The following is a 16591-nucleotide window of genomic DNA, read 5'->3' on the forward strand; positions in this document are numbered from 1 at the left end:
CAAAGTGTCCTCAATAGAATATCAGCAGCTTTCCACACCCCTCCTCCACCCGAACTTCAGCCGATGGTGAAACACTTGCAGGAGAATGAGGAGAGTTTATATAGCGTTAAATATAGACACCTAGGGCTTGCATACAGGTGATTCATAATTATTTCAGTAAATTGCTCTGTTAATTAAGCTGTTGGATACATTTGTATTTTTGTTCTGGGCCTGGGGTTGATGTTTCTATTTGTAGTGACATGAGGGCAAGGCTCGTAAGGTTTGACTGAAGGAAAGACCATTGGGCAGTTGCAGGGTGGATTGCAGTTGCAATAAAGACAGCCCAGAGGACCGGTGTGTGATGAAAGCATCATGAACACTTGCAGGAACCCAGGTTTGCACGCAAAGTTCACCGTCAGTGTTTGTAATTAGCTGGACACCCAGGGAGTGCTATTCCTTTCTGCTCAGAAATGTGCCAGGTTATTGGTGCTGAGCACACACGACAATGGCAGCACCTTGGAGGCTGGGAAATATTATAAACTGGTTTTCCGTAAAGTAACAAAGTAACCTAAAATTATTTTCTCAGAAGTTGTGCATTTCCAGTTGATCAGCAAAACACCAACTGTGAAGAAAAATAGGAAACTCGAACCCAGCATGATCTGATGCGATCTGACGCATTAAACAATTCTGTGAGAAAGGGGAATTTTCAAACATGTAATGCAAATTTTATGAACTGTCTAGATTTTAATCGGGGTTCGAATCGAGTGGATTAAACTGAAAGTGTAGTAAAGTACTGCCACACTGAGCGGCTAGAAGTAATAAGTTTCATAACTACTAATTGAGTCTCATGATTCAGATTCAGTCATTCTTCCTCCTCAAGAAGAAAGGCGGTTCACATAAAATAACACTATTAGGTATGATGATGGATGTAATTTTAAAAAATATTTTGGGATTATGATGCATTGTGTAAAGAAAGCAATGTGTGTGTGTCCATGATTAATTAATCTGGGGGACGGTTAATAGAAACAGTTTGTCTGTGAGAGCTGAGAGATAAAAGGGGTAAAGGTCTAACGTTCATGCATTTGTAATGAAACGTTATGGTGCGGTTGGATGTAAAATTTGCATTATGTTTTTGGGGGATTGTTCTGTCGGACTGTTTTAACTGTGTAACTTGTGTGCTTAATTATTTTCTTGCTAATGAATCTTTTAATATTTAAAATCCTAAAGATATTACTGGAGTTCTATGCTCTTGGGGTCACTAGCTTTCCCCCCCTTGTTTTTGAAATACAAAAAGGATAATGATCAGTAAGGCAGGTTTCCCTCTGAGATCTGCTGCTGTTGTAACATAGGGAAATGAACAAATGTCATCCAAATGCTTGCTGCACCTCCACTCTCGAAAGTTAGAACCATGGGTACAAGAGTAGGCCATTGGGCCCAACAAAGCCACTCCACAAATTTGTTAACCATGGAGGCTCTATCCACCTAATCTCCGATCCTCACTTCTCAAGTGTCAATCTCCCTTTCAAACACAATAATTGACTGTGTACCCAATATAACTTTAGATTCAAAAGGAAAATCGTACCCAAATGCAAACAAAACAAGAGTGTTTTTGTACATGTATGGAACCACGTATACCTCTTGGTAATACATCTCAACATATTTCATTGTCCACGTTTATCTTGCACTTTCCGGTCACAAGCAAGTTGTGTTTACTTACTGCACAAGGCAATGATATGGCTGCTGTCCTCATGCACAAACTTCCTGGTGACGGCTTCTTCCATGATTTGTTTCACCTGCAGCGCCAAATTGCAAAGGAGAAACATGGAATCAATCAATACTTCTCAGCATAGCATTTTTGAGAACAAACTTGTGGTGTTATATTAAAAAATTGTGAAATAATCAGAGTTTCTCTTTCGGCTCAGGGACAATGGGAGAGGAACCCTGGCTTCATTTTGCGGCAGTAGGAACTATAAATCAGGCTACCCTTAACCAGGCCGCGAAAAGTCTCTACATTTCGGCATCATCCCACTCCATATGAAGAGGCCAGTAAAAGCTCGCCTATGCAGGGAATGGGATCAGAACATGAGCAACCTTTCCATATAATATACATCACAGAAGTGGGAAAGTGGGAGGATAGTGGCTAGTGCTTTAAGTGCTCTCACTTCCTCTTTTTCTCTGTAGAAAGCACTCAACTATCTTTGATGTGGTCCAGGAGCTGTCAATCATAGCTAGATGTTTGTAAAGATTGCTGTTTGTTTCACAGTTCGGTACTTCAAAGGCACTCAAATCTGAAGGGGGATGAATGAAACAATGCAGATAGTTGGGTGTGAGTGGAAGCTGTCAACCACAGCCTAGTGAAAGCAGTTTCACAGAGGTATGAATGAAAGACTTGCAGATTAAAGATTTGAGGAGTTCAAATCCAGCTGATTGTTTTTCTCTTTCCAGAAATTGACAGGTGCTGCTTCCTCTGCCTGAGCCAACAGGTGTATTGTCAAGGTGAGTTTTAAAGCAGATCTTTTTCACTGCCTCTGTCTGGACTTCTCTCTAGCATCTGGGCAGGGGTCTCTCTTATGGGGGACTTCCAGGCAGGAGTCTCTCTTATGGGGTCTCTGGTGTTAAGTGTCTCTGGTGGGGGTCTCCCTAATTAGAGCGGGAAAGCCTTGCATTGTGGGGAGGGGGGGGGGGGGAAATGGTGGCCCTCCAATGGAATTTGGGGGCAACTCCCTTAAAAAAGGGTTACCCCTTTGGCCCACCGCATCACGGCCATGTTTATCGAGACCAGCACCAATTCTCACCCACATGATTCCCGGCCCAAAGGACCACAGAATCATGCGGGCCTGGAAAGTATGGCGACCGGCCCGTTAATAGGATACAAATGGGTCTTAATGACCCAATTGAATCCTCCCATGTGGCGCAGGGTGCGATCTTTAATCCCAACGCCAGCTGGGGATCGGAGCATCAGACCCCAATCCCATTTTCTGCCTGACGCTGAATTCTCCTTCCGGCGTCGTGAAACGGAGAATCCAGCCCCAAAAATAGGAGCAACAGGCCATTCAGCCCTTCAAACCACCCCTGCCATTCAATGAGATCACTGCTGATCTTCTAAGGGGTGGCACGTTGGGATAGTGGTTAGCACTGCTGTATCCCAACGCTAGGGACCCGGGTTCCATTCCAGCCTTAGCTGACTGTCTACGTGGAGTCTACACATTCTCCCAGTGTCTGTGAGGGTTTCTTTTGGATGCTCCAGTTTCCTCCCACAATCCAAAGATGTGCAGTTTAGGTGGATTGGCCATGCTAAATTGGTCCCTGAATGCCCAAAGGTTAGGTGGGGTTACGGGGTTAGGGTGGGGCCGTGGACCTAGGTAGGGTGCTCTTTCCAAGGGTCAGTGAATGGGCTGAATGGCCTCCCTCTACACTGTAAGGATTCAATGATTCTTCTATGATTCTACTTCAACACCATTTCTGTGCACTGCCCCTGTATCCCTCGATGTTTTTAATATGTAGAAATCTATCGAACTCCGCCTTGAACCCATTCAATGGCTGAGCCCCCTATTGCCCTCTGGGGCAGAGAATTCCAAAGATTTGCCACCCATGGGTGGAGTGGAAATTCTTTGAACAGAAAATTCCTCTCCCCATCTTCTCTTCCCCTTCAAATTTGGAACAATAAGGACACTTCTTCAAAATAGACCACAGGCAACTTGCTAGACACCTATTGTAAATTGTGGTTCGAATTAGTGGTGTCGTTTGCTCTGCTCTTCTGGCAATAGACCTTGAACTGTGTTGTTATGTCTTCAGGATAGTTCAGGCTGCACATTCACATGGAAGTAAAATATGAAGCTCATGTAAACGATCCAATGAGTAGAGAAAGTGAGTTTAAGTACAGTTGTCACATCTGGCTTTCTCACTGTAGGTATAGTGAAGTCACTGGCTGCACAGCCAGAGGCACCCATTTTACTGCGGCTGAGAGTCACATTCTGACAGTCAGGGTAGAGGTCCATATATGCCCGCCTTTCAACCCCATGGTGTACCACAAGCTGTGCCAGGTTCAAGGGGTGGGTGCAAGAATGCCTCCCGTCAGGAGTTCTTGCAGCATTGATGGACACCCGGCTCCATTGCTACAGTGCCATTTCTATGTCGCAACAAAGTGGGAACCGCTACACCAATGCTGCATTACGCCTTAAACTCCACCTTAAAATCGTCCATAACTGTAGATGTAGGTGGCCCCCCGTATTATCTCGATACAAAATAAAATGACCAGTCAATGTAAGAGAGACCTCTACCCTGACTGTCAGTCAATGTAATGAATGTTTCAGCCACTGTCCAGATAGCATTGTTTTTAAAAATAAATTTAGAGTACCCAATCCATTTTTTCCAATTAAGGGGCAATTTAGCGTGTTATCGAGACCAGCACCAATTCTCACCCACATGATTCCCGGCCCAAAGAATCATGCGGGCCTGGAAAGTATGGCGACCGGACCGTTAATAGGATAGGCGTGTTAAATCCACCTACCCTGTACATCTTTCGATTGCGGGGGCGAAACCCACGCAAACACGGGTAGAATGTGCAAACTCCACACGGACAGTGACCCAGAGCCGGGATCAAAACTGGGACCTCGCCGCCGTGAAGCAGCAGTGCTAACCCACTGTGCCACCGTGCTGCCCCCAGATAACATTGTTAACTGAAAATACAGAAAATTTAAATCATTTCTGTGGTAACCTGGTGCAGTGGTTATCACTGCTGCCTCACGGCACCGAGGTCCCAGGTTCGATCCCCGCCCTGGGTCACTGTCCCTGTGGAGTTTGCACATTCTCCCCGTGTCTGCGTGGGTTTTGCCCCCACAACCCAAAGATGTGCAGGGTAGGTGGATTGGCCACGCTAAATTGCCCCATAATTGGAAAAAATGAATTGGGTATTCTAAATCAAAAACAAATCTGTGGTAACCAACAGCATCGTTTGAAAGAGAGGTAGGTGCGACCCACAAAAGAGAGAGGAAAAATGTCAAGCGATTAGGAATTGCTTACTCTTTCTCACTTACGTTGGTGGTTATGTTTTTTAAAAGTGCTTTTTCATATATTTGCAAAAATAACAAAAGTTGAAATATTTTTTCTTTCATCATTAAAAAAAAAAATTCCAATTAAGGGACAATTTAGCGTGGCCCATCCACCTACCCTGCACATCTTTGGGTTGTGGGGGCGAGATCCATGCAGACACGGGTAGAATGTGCAAACTCAACACAGACAGTGACCCGGGGCCGGGATCCTTGGCACCGTGAGGCAGTAGTGCTAACCACTACGCCATCGGGCCACCCTTCTTTCAAGTTTTTTAAGACATGGGGTTGAAATTTCATTGCGTGTTATTAGTAACAATCATGTTAATACGCTCATGTGAAATTTCATGTGTCCCCCCCCCCCCCCCCCCCCCATTCTAACATTTCTTGCTCCTCTGTTAAAATAAGAGAGAAATACAACTCTGCTGCTTGCTGAACTGTGCATTTCCAGCCCTGTTATTGATGTAGTGGACAATGCCTGACAATGAAATCAGCTCCACACTCATCCCCGTCGACAACAGAAACACGTAGCTTCCATGTGCGCCTACAAGTTCAATAAACACAACACTACACTCTGGACTGTCACTGAGGTATTCCACAGGTAGCATGGGATAAATCCCAGACAATCTTTGGAGAACACACAGCATTTTGCTTTTCTTTTCTTCCCAGTAACTGTTCAATTCGATTGACTCGTATTTCAACACCGTCCTTTGCTGCGGAAAGTGGCCCCAAAGTGCTTTAGTTTGTTGGGTGGGGGGGGGGCAGAATGAAAAATCCGTGGCCATGAGCAGAAGTGGAAGAGGGGAAATAGGTGGATGGGGGTGATTGAAATGGGAAGCCAAAGGCAGGATTGAGCAGAAAGGTTCAAAATAAAATTTCAAAAGCAGGGAGGGATTTGGCAAAATGGAGAAAGCCAGGGATGGATTTCCAAAGACGGAAGTTCAATAATGGATTCGGAATAAATTGTATTGCAGTGCCAAAGGATTTAAGCGCACACATGAGGAGAAAAGGAAGGAGCATCGCACCAAGGTAGGGTGGGCAATGCTACATATATGCTTAAAGGGAGGGCAAGAACTTTGGTTGTAACTGACTGGGCAGCACGGAGAAACCATAGGACATAGGAGCAGAATTAAGCCACTCGGCCCATCGAGTCTGCTCCGCCATTCAATCATGGCTGATATTTTTCTCATCCCCATTCTCCTGCCTTCTCCCCATAACCCCTGATCCCCTTATTAATCAAGAACCTATCCATCTCTGCCTTAAAGACACTCAGTGACTTGGCCTCCACAGCCTTCTGCGGCAAAGAGTTCCACAGATTCACCACCCTCTGGTTGAAGAAATTTCTTCTCATCTCTGTTTTAAAGGATTGTGCCTTTAGTCTGAGGCTGAGCCCTCTGGTTCTAGCTCTTCTTACTAGTGGTAACATCTCCTCCACATCCACTCTATCCAGGCCTCTCAGTATTCTATAAGTTTCAATAAGATCCCCCCTCATCCTCTGAACTCCATCGAGTACAGACCCTCAACTGTTCGTCATACGACAAGCCCTTCATTCCAGGGATCATTCTTGTGAACCTCCTCTGGACCCGCTACAAGGCCAGTGCATCATTCCTTAGGTACGGTGCCCAAACCTGCTTACAATATTCCAAATGGGGTCTGACCAGAGCCTGATACAGCCTCAGCAGTACATCCCTGCTCTTGTATTCTAGCCCTCTCAAGATGAATGCTAACATTACATTTGCCTTCTTAACTGCCAACTGAACCTGCATGTTAACCCTGAGAGAATCCTGAACTAGGACTCCTGAATCCCTATGTGCTTCAGATTTACGAAGACATTTCCCATTTAGAAAATTATCTATGCCTCCATTCTTCCTACAAAAGTGTATAACCTCACATTTTCCACATTGTATTCCATCTGCCAATTCTTTGCCCACTCTTCTAGCCTGTCCAAGTCCTCTGCAGCCTCCCTACTTCCTCAACACTACATATCCCTCTACATATCTTCATATCATCTGCAAACTTAGCAACAATGCCCTCAGTTTCTTCTTATGGATTGTTAATGTCTGTCGTGAATAGTTGTGGTCCCAACACTGACCCCTGCAGAATATCACCAGTCACCAGCTGCCAGCCTGAAAAGGACCCCTTTATCCCCGCTCTGCCTTCTGCCAGTCAGCCAATCCTCTATCCATGCCAGTACCTTGCCCCTAACACCATGGCCTCTCATCGTATTTAGCAGCCTCCTGTATGGCACCTTGACAAAGGCCTTCTGGAAATCCAAATAGATCACGTCCACTGGTTCTCTTTTGTCTAACTTCCTCGTTACCTCCTCAAGGAATTCTAACAGATTTGTCAGGCATGACATCCCCTTGACGAATCCGTGCTGACTCTGCCCTATTTTACCATGCTCTTCCAAGTACTCCGCAATCTCATCCTTAATAATGGACAGTGGGATTTGGAGCAATTAAGGGAATGGGCTGATGGGTCGGTGGCAGCGGTACTTTCATTGACTTGTCGGAGAGACTGGAGTGGCAGACTAGGAACATTAGAGGGATCAAGCTTTTAGAACATAGAACATAGGACATTACAGCGCAGTACAGGCCCTTCGGCCCTCGATGTTGAGCCGACCTGTGAAACCACTCTAAAGCCCATCTACACTATTCCCTTATTGTCCATATGTCTATCCAATGACCATTTGAATGCCCTTAGTGTTGGCGAGTCCACTACTGTTGCAGGCAGGGCATTCCACACCCTTACTACTCTCTGAGTAAAGAACCTACCTCTGACATCTGTCCTATATCTATCTCCCCTCAATTTAAAGCTATGTCCCCTCGTGCTAGACATCACCATCCGAAGAAAAAGGCTCTCACTGTCCACCCTATCCAATCCTCTGATCATCTTGTATGCCTCAATTAAGTCACCTCTTAATCTTCTTCTCTCTAATGAAAACAGCCTCAAATTCCTCAGCCTTTCCTCATAAGATCTTCCCTCCATACCAGGCAACATTCTGGTAAATCTCCTCTGCACCCTTTCCAATGCTTCCACATCCTTCCTATAATGCGGCGACCAGAATTGCACGCAATACTCCAAATGCGGCCGCACCAGAGTGTTGTATAGCTGCAACATGACCTCATGGCTCCGAAACTCAATCCCTCTACCAATAAAAGCTAACACACCGTACGCCTTCTTAACAACCCTCTCAACCTGGGTGGCAACTTTCAGGAATCTATGTACATGGACACCGAGATCTCTCTGCTCATCCACACTGCCAAGAATCTTACCATTAGCCCAGTACTCTGTCTTCCTGTTATTCCTTCCAAAATGAATCACCTCACACTTTTCTGCATTAAACTCCATTTGCCACCTCTCAGCCCAGCGCTGCGGCTTATCTATGTCCCTCTGTAACTTGTAACATCCTTCTGCACTGTCCACAACTCCGCCGACTTTAGTGTCATCTGCAAATCCATCCTTCTACGCCCTCCTCCAGGTAATTTATAAAAATGACAAACAGCAGTGGCCCCAAAACAGATCCTTGTGGTACACCACTAGTAACTGGACTCCAGTCTAAACATTTCCCATCAACCACCACCCTTTGTCTTCTTCCAGCTAGCCAATTTCTGATCCAAACTGCTAAATCACCCTGAATCCCATGCCTCCGTATTTTCTGCAGTAGCCTACCGTGGGCAACCTTATCAAACGCTTTACTGAAATCCATATACACCACATCAACTGCTTTACCCTCATCCACCTGTTTGGTCACCTTTTCAAAGAACTCAATAAGGTTTGTGAGGCACGACCTACCCTTCACAAAACAGTGTTGACTATCTCTAATCAAATTATTCCTTTCCAGATGATTATACATCCCATCTCTTATAAACCTTTCCAAGATTTTGCCCACAACAGAAGTAAGGCTCACTGGTCTATAGTTACCGGGGTTGTCTCTACTCCCCTTCTTGAACAAGGGGACAACATTTGCTATCCTCCAGTCTTCTGGCACTATTCCTGGAGACAAAGATGACTTAAAGATCAAAGCCAAAGGCTCAGCAATCTCCTCCCTAGCTTCCCAGAGAATCCTAGGATAAATCCCATCCGGCCCAGGGGACTTAACTATTTTCACACTTTCATGATTTGCTAACACCTCCTCCTTATGAACCTCAAGCACTTCTAGTCTAGTAGCCTGAATCTCAGTATTCTCCTCGACAACATAGAACATGCAGTGCAGAAGGAGGCCATTCGGCCCATCGAGTCTGCACCGACCCACTTAAGCCCTCACTTCCAGCCTATCCCCATAACCCAATAACCCCTCCTCACCTTTTTGGCCACGAAGGGCAATTTAGCATTGCCAATCTGCCTTACCTGCACGACTTTGGACTGCGGGAGGAAACCGGAGCACTGGGAGGAAACCCACGCAAAGACGGGGAGAACGTGCAGACACCGCACAGACAGAGGCCCAAGTCGGGATTCGAACCTGGGACCCTGGCGCTGTGAAGCCACAGTGTTAGCCACGTGTGCTACCGTGCTGCCCTTTTGGATGAAGAACACGTGGTCTAAGGCTACTGTGGGATAAAGTTAGGAAAGGAGGGATCAATGTCGGGAAGATGAAGAAAGCAATCGTGATCAGGTGGAGGAGCAACCAGAATTAGGCAAGGAAGGGGAGGGGTCATTAGCAAGCGTCGAACACTTGGATGGCCTGGTGCTGAACGATGGAACACTGAAGTCTAGGGCTGGATTTTACAGTCCTCCACTGGCGTGTTCAGACAATACGTCTCTGCACAGTTGTATGAATAATTCATGAAAAATCTGTATTTTTCTTTTGGCTCGGTGAGAACTATAACTCAGGCTGCCTTTAAACAGCCCCAGAGAAGGTGACCACAGCAACATCTCTACTAGACGAGTATATGTGGCAATTCAGAGCCAGCGATTGCCACTCCAGATCAACAGAGGTGTGTGTGAAGGCGGAGGGTTTGAAAATGTAGCACAAGGCCTGTCTGTACCCTCCCCCTCCGAACCTGTCTCACACTGGGGGGAGATGGTGGAAGAGGTGGGAGTGCCACTCGCCCATGGACCCATTAATGGTCACTTGAGCGCCTCATTCCCCCCATTTTACTGGAGAAAGTGGGTAGCCTGGCAGCTTTACTGGGAAAGCTGATGTCGGGCGAGAAAGAAGAACTCCATTGCGGGACTCCCTACGCACACCGGAGGCATTCTCCGCCTTCGCCCTGTGACTCAAACCAGTGGGGGCTCACCATCCTGAGAGACATAAGACCATAAGAATTAGAAACCGGAGTAGGCCGTTCGGCCCCTCAAGCCTACTCTGCCACGCAATAGGATCATGGTTGATCCGACATTCTTCGCGGTCACTTTCCTGCCCTCGATTCCCTTACTGATCAAGAATCTATCTCAGTCTTAAATATACACAAGGACTCTGCCCCTACAGCTCTCTGTGACAAGGAGTTCCAAAGACTCACAACCCTCTAAGAGAAGACATTCCTCCCCACTTCAGTCTTATAGTGGTACCCCTTTACTCTGAGACTGTGCCCTCTGGTCCTAGACTCTCTCATGAGGGGAAACATCCTCTCAGTATTCCTCTGTCAAGTCCCTTCAGAATCCGATATGTTTTAATAAGATCGTCTAAATTCCAATGAGTAGAGTTCCAACCTGTTTCACCTTTGCTCATAAGGCCTCCATACTGGGGCTCATCCTAGTGAACCTTCTCTGAACCACCTCCAATTAAATAATGGGTGCGATTCAGCAACCCAGTTGTGCCCGGCGTGGACCCAGGCACAACGGGTGAATCGCGGGAGAGCCGCAAATTGGGCTCTGCGCCGGGTTGATCACGAGTCACCTGACTTGCTCCACCCGGTGTGATCTGGATCTCGCCCTCATTGGGCAAGATCTAGATCTCCGTACTTAAATCAGCCGAATGAATCATTTAAATACCCAGATGTCGCATTCACCCGGCGCCTGGGACCTTGCCAGAGTGCCTTTTAGTACTGGTTCACGCAAATGTAACGCTAACAGCATAACGGCACATTGGGGTGTCCCGCAGGCCATTGGCGACCCCTGGGTGGTTGGGGACAGGGCAGGATGGTACTTTGGCATTCCCCCAGCATCTGGGCACCCTGGTAGTGTCACCCAGGCCTTCAGATTGAGGCGACCCCCTTTACCTTTCCTCTCTGAGATGGAGAAAAGTTTATTTCTCTGTTCCCTTCCCACCTCGCATCCACTGCCACCAGCCTAAAAAATTGAGGCTGGGCGGCAAAAGGACAGTACGTGTCCGGTAAGTGGCCACTTATGCGCCATAATAGGTGAAAGGGTGCGTCTCCCACCTGAAGCACTGCCTGCCCAACTGTGAAATAGCGTCTGGATTGGGCGGGCAGGGTCCACGGGGGAATCCCGTCCATACAATTTCACATTCGCCCCCCCCACCCACCCTCCACAAATAAGCATAATTTCCAAATACATATACTGAATAAAGACAATTTGTGGGTACTGTCTGGAGAAGAGGAAGAGTTTGAAGGTGCTTCCCTGAATATTACACACTATTGCTATGTATAAAGAATACTGCATCGCTCCACAGCTTGGTTTAATCAAGGCAAGGTGAACACAACACACTGCAGCTTCAAATAGAAATAAACTTATACGCCTGTGCAAATATTCACTTTGGGCATTAATGTGCCTGTGCAGCGAAGGTGTCACTTCGCTGCGCAGTGAAGATTTCTTACAACCCAAGTTCTATTTATGTTTTGCGCTAATGAATGAAAAGGCCTGAATGTAATTATTCCAGATGAATTATCACAAACTGCGTGAGATTTTACAAAGAAAATATATTTCTAACAATCAGAAGAGAAAATATTTGGACAGGCAGTAATTCTGTGAATATGGTCAAAGTATCATTTAATTGGGTTCACTGAAAAATGTCCTCATCTCATCACGGGCCGGTCTCTTCCACCCCGCCCGCTTGAAGATCGCAAGGGCGGAACGCGGACCATGTAAAGGTCCATTAACTTCGGGCGGGAATTAAATGGATGCCGTTTGAGCCCAGCCGGGAATCCCGCCCTTAGAATTCTTTTCTACAGTGCGGAACTAAAGTCGCCGACAAGAGCGGGTCCTGAGAGATCGGGCGGGTCCTGAGAGATTGGGATGCTTTTAAAGGGCTCCAATCTCAAGGTGAGGGTGAGGGTGAGGGTCCCCTCCGCAGACATGAGCAACAGTCTCATCTCTCAACCCTGGAGGGCAACCTCTCCCCTGCCTCTGGTCCGCGTGACCCCCTCCCCCTCCAGCCACCCCCAGGCATGAGGGTGACCCAGCCGCATACACATCCATCCTCGTGGGCATCGAGGGATCACCCTCCCGCCCCGAGTGAGCATACTCCTCTATGGGGTCACTGAAGGCCCCGCGACCTTTTTGCCCCGCCTTTCAGATCAACCCCTCTTCACCCTTCCGCCCTTCATAACCCCCCCCCCCTTCACTCTTTCATGGGCATGCCCCCCCCCCACAGGCCCCACCCCTTGGTTGTGCCAACCTGGCAGTGCTGACCTGGCATCCAGGCTACACCAGCATCCTGGCAGTGCTAGGTCGGCACTGCCATTGGGCCAGGTTGACAGTGCCTGAGTGCCAGCTCTGTTCCCAACCACCAAGGGTCTCAAATGACCTATGTGCCCCCCTCTGTGGCCATTGAAGGGGGGGGGGGGGGTGTCAGTGATGATACCTCTTAAAACTGAATAGTTAGCATGCCACTAGAGTAGGTTTACGTAAGTTATTTTATTAAGGATTGAGATGAATTATAGGACTGAGTAATCTTATTAAACATTAAACATGTATTTTTAGGACATAGGTAATCAAATGGGATTTAGGATATCTAACTTGACCAAAAGGACATGACTTCTGACATCTGGGGCGGGATTCTCCGAGCCCCCGCCGGGTCAGAGAATCGGCGGGTGGGGCGTGAATCCCGCCCCGCCGCCGGCTGCTGAATTGTTCAGCTCCGTTTTTTTGGCGGGGGCGGAGATCACGCCGCGCTGGTCGGGGGCCGTTGGCAGTGGCCCCTCCCAGCGATTCTCCGGTCCCCGATGGGCCGAGCGGCCGCCCGTGTTCGGCCAGTCCCGCCGGTGTGGATTACACAAGGTTTGTACTGGCGGGACCTGGCTCTGAGGGCGGCCTCCGGAGTCCTCGGGGGGTGTGGGGGGATCCGGCCCCGGGGGGGGGGGGGGGCGGGGGGGCATGGTGGCCTGGCCCGCGATCGAGGCCCACCGATCTGCGGGCGGGCCTGCGCCGTGGGGGCACTCTTTCCCTCCGCAGCGGCCTGTGTAAAGCTCCACCATGGCCGGCGCGGAGAAGAAACCCCCTGAACACGCTGGCGCTCCTGCACATGGGCCAACTCGCGCAGCTGGCGGAGGCTGTCCGGTGCCAGTTGGCGCGCCACCAATCACTCCAGCGCTAGCCTAGCCCCCGAAGGTGCGGAGGATTCCGTACCTTCCGGCGGCCCAACGCCGGAGTGGTTTACGCCACTCTTTGGCACCGGTACAGCCTGCCCGCCGGATACCGGAGAATCCCGCCCCTTGACTTTGTGAAACGATTCAGGGTGCTGGTTCTGTTGTTCTGTTTCTCACAAACAGTCAGCACAGGCTGCTGGGATTGTACACAGCTGTCAGGAACATGCGCTGCTTGCAATTCTATTAGATAAGTTTAAAAGTAGCAGCTTCAGGGATTGGATCGCGTCCAACTGGAGTGGGCTATTGATTTTTGAACGTTGCATAAGTACTGTGTTCTGGTCTTTGTTCGGCAGAACAGGTCTTGGCAGATATCCAGTCTGTTCTCCGTGTACACGTAACAAGCTTGATTAAATAAGCCATCTTGTCCAGGTTGTCATGTTTGTTCCTCTCTGTACTGAGCTGAGCCACAGGGAATAACCCCACGTGGAAGCTGACTCAATACACAGGTCTTGAAACCGTTTCTACATCAGCCATCATGTGTGTCTGTTTTTGGAGACTAGATTTAATTTGTGCCAACATGAGTCCCGGCCGGTGTCGCCGGTGACAACTGGGAGCCGGATGAATGCGGCCTGAAACAGGCTGTGCATTTTCAATGAGCCTTAAATACGATGATCTCACTTGCCGTGATCCAAATCGTGCCGGGTGTAGAGGGTCGAATGCACCGTGCTCGGCTTGGTGCAAACCCGTTCTGGGCCTTTCCCAACGTAACAGGATCGGCGCCAGGGGCAACCCGGAGTGAAAATCACGCCCAGTGGTATAGGAGTAATCCAGAAGCCCGGGCTAATGTTTCGAGGACATGGGTTCTAACCCACCAAGGCAGCTGATGCAACTGAAATTCAATGGGTGGGATTTGGCGTCCGTGTCCACTGCGATCGCAAATGGCAATGCAGGCGCAAAATCCTGGGAGAGCTGGAAAACAAGAATCTCAACGGCGAGATCTTGTTTGCAGATTTTCTCCACCCTCGCCAGTGTCGTAACGAGGTTCCAAACTTCATTTAAATACAGTAACCTATCATGAGCAGGCTTCCCCACTGTATCGACCCCGAGAGCAGTTCCAGGGAGCCAGGTCCGGGGGGGGGGGGGGGGGGGGGGGCGTCTCCATCGCCGTTGGGGGGAAAAAGATCGTGTAACCGTTAAAAATGGCATCCTGATCTCCAGAAAGCTGATATTGTCTCCAGAAAGCCCCGCCAGCGTGATGGCCTGGGAACCGTCTCCAGCATTTTCTTTTATCAAATGCTGGACAATATGGAGAGAAGTCCGGCTGTGCAGCTCGTGAGCTGTGCACTTGTTTCCTGCCTGATTCAGCACTGAGAAAACAAAATGGAAAGTGTTGGCCAATAAATCTGGAATTGAAGGGTATTCTCGGTACCTCATGACAGCTATCATCGATAGTGGTGAAAAACTCATCTGGTTCACTAATGCTCTTTGGAGAAGGAAATCTGCTGTCTTTACCTGGTCTGGCCTACATGTGACTCCAGACCAAAAGCAATTGGTTGACTGTTAATTGCCCTCTGCAATGACCGAACAAGCCACTCAGTTCAAGGGCAATTTGGGATGGGCAACAAATGCCCACATCCCCTGGCAGAGCCCAGCTTATGACACAAATATTCCCGTATCGTTCTCCATCCAGTACCTCAGCTGAAAACTAGCTATCCACGTGGGGGGGGGGAAAAAAATCAATATTTGCATGACAGTAGAGCTTGGAATGGAAACCCTGACCCTGAAGACAGGAGACAACAGTCCATTAATGCAACAAATTGGCTAGGCACTTTCGTGGTCGGTTTAGACTCAAAATAAATTTATCAGCCTGCATAAAAGCTTCAGTAACTGCTGTTACAGGAAACCAAACGTTGAAGCTGACAATTTAGTTTGACATACAGATGCACATGTTCAGTGTGACATGACACAGGGGCTGGTTTAGCACAGGGCTAAATCGCTGGCTTTGAAAGCAGACCAAGGCAGGCCAGCAGCACGGTTCAATTTCCGTACCAGCTTCCCCGAACAGGCGCCGGAATGTGGCAACTAGGGGCTTTTCACAATAACTTCATTTGAAGCCTACTTGTGACAATAAGCGATTTTCATTTCATCACCTGCACTTCCTTTTGCACAGTATAAGAACAAAGACAAAGAACAAAGAAAATTACATCACAGGAACAGGCCCTTCAGACCTCCCAGCCTGCGCCGATCCAGATCCTTTATCTAAACCTGTCTTCTATTTTCCAAGGATCTACTTCCCTCTGTTCCCTGCCCGTTCATATATCTGTCTAGATGCATCTTAAATGATGCTATCGTGCCCGCCTCTACCACCTCCGCTGGCAAGGCGTTCCAGGCACCCACCACCCTCTGCGTAAAAAACTTTCCACGCACATCTCCCTTAAACTTTCCCCCTCTCACCTTGAAATCGTGGCCCCTTGTAATTGACACCCCCACTCTTGGAAAAAGCTTGTTGCTATCCACCCTGTCCATACCTCTCAATTTTGTAGACCTCAATCAGGTCCCCCCTCAACCTCCGTCTTTCCAACGAAAACAATCCTAATCTACTCAACCTTTCTTCATAGCTAGCACCCTCCATACCAGGCAACATCCTGGTGAACCTCCTCTGCACCCTCTCTAAAGCATCCACATCCTTCGGGTAATGTGGCGACCAGAACTGCGACTCTTGTACTCAATACCCCGTCCGATGAAGGCAAGCATGCTGTATGCCTTCTTGACCACTCTATCGACCTGCGTTGCCACCTTCAGGGTACAATGGACCTGAACTCCCAGATCTCTCTGTACATCAATTTTCCCCAGGACTCTTCCATTGACCGTAAAGTCCGCTCTTGAATTAGATCTTCCAAAATGCATCACCTCGCATTTGCCTGGATTGAACTCCATCTGCCATTTCTCTGCCAAATCTCCAATCTATCTATATTTTGCTGTATTCTCTGACAGTTCTCCTCGCTATCTGCAACTCCACCAATCTTAGTATCATCTGCAAACTTGCTAATCAGACCACCTATACCTTCGTCAAGATCATTTATGTATATCACAAACAACAGTGGTCCGAGCACAGATCCCTGTGGAACACCACTC

General features: G+C 48.2%; 1 protein-coding gene across 2 annotated transcripts in view; it reads right to left on the reverse strand.

The window, feature by feature from the left end:
* Positions 1-16591, reverse strand: part of sgsm2 (small G protein signaling modulator 2) — a 304851-nt gene that overhangs the window by 243490 nt on the left and 44770 nt on the right. For both annotated transcript variants that reach the window (XM_072469759.1, XM_072469760.1), the window contains exon 3: positions 1697-1772. In XM_072469759.1, coding sequence (XP_072325860.1) covers positions 1697-1772 — 76 coding nt within the window. The remainder of the gene's footprint in view (positions 1-1696; positions 1773-16591) is intronic.

Source organism: Scyliorhinus torazame, chromosome 12 (genome assembly GCF_047496885.1).
Source record: "Scyliorhinus torazame isolate Kashiwa2021f chromosome 12, sScyTor2.1, whole genome shotgun sequence".
NCBI classification, from domain to species: domain Eukaryota; kingdom Metazoa; phylum Chordata; class Chondrichthyes; order Carcharhiniformes; family Scyliorhinidae; genus Scyliorhinus; species Scyliorhinus torazame.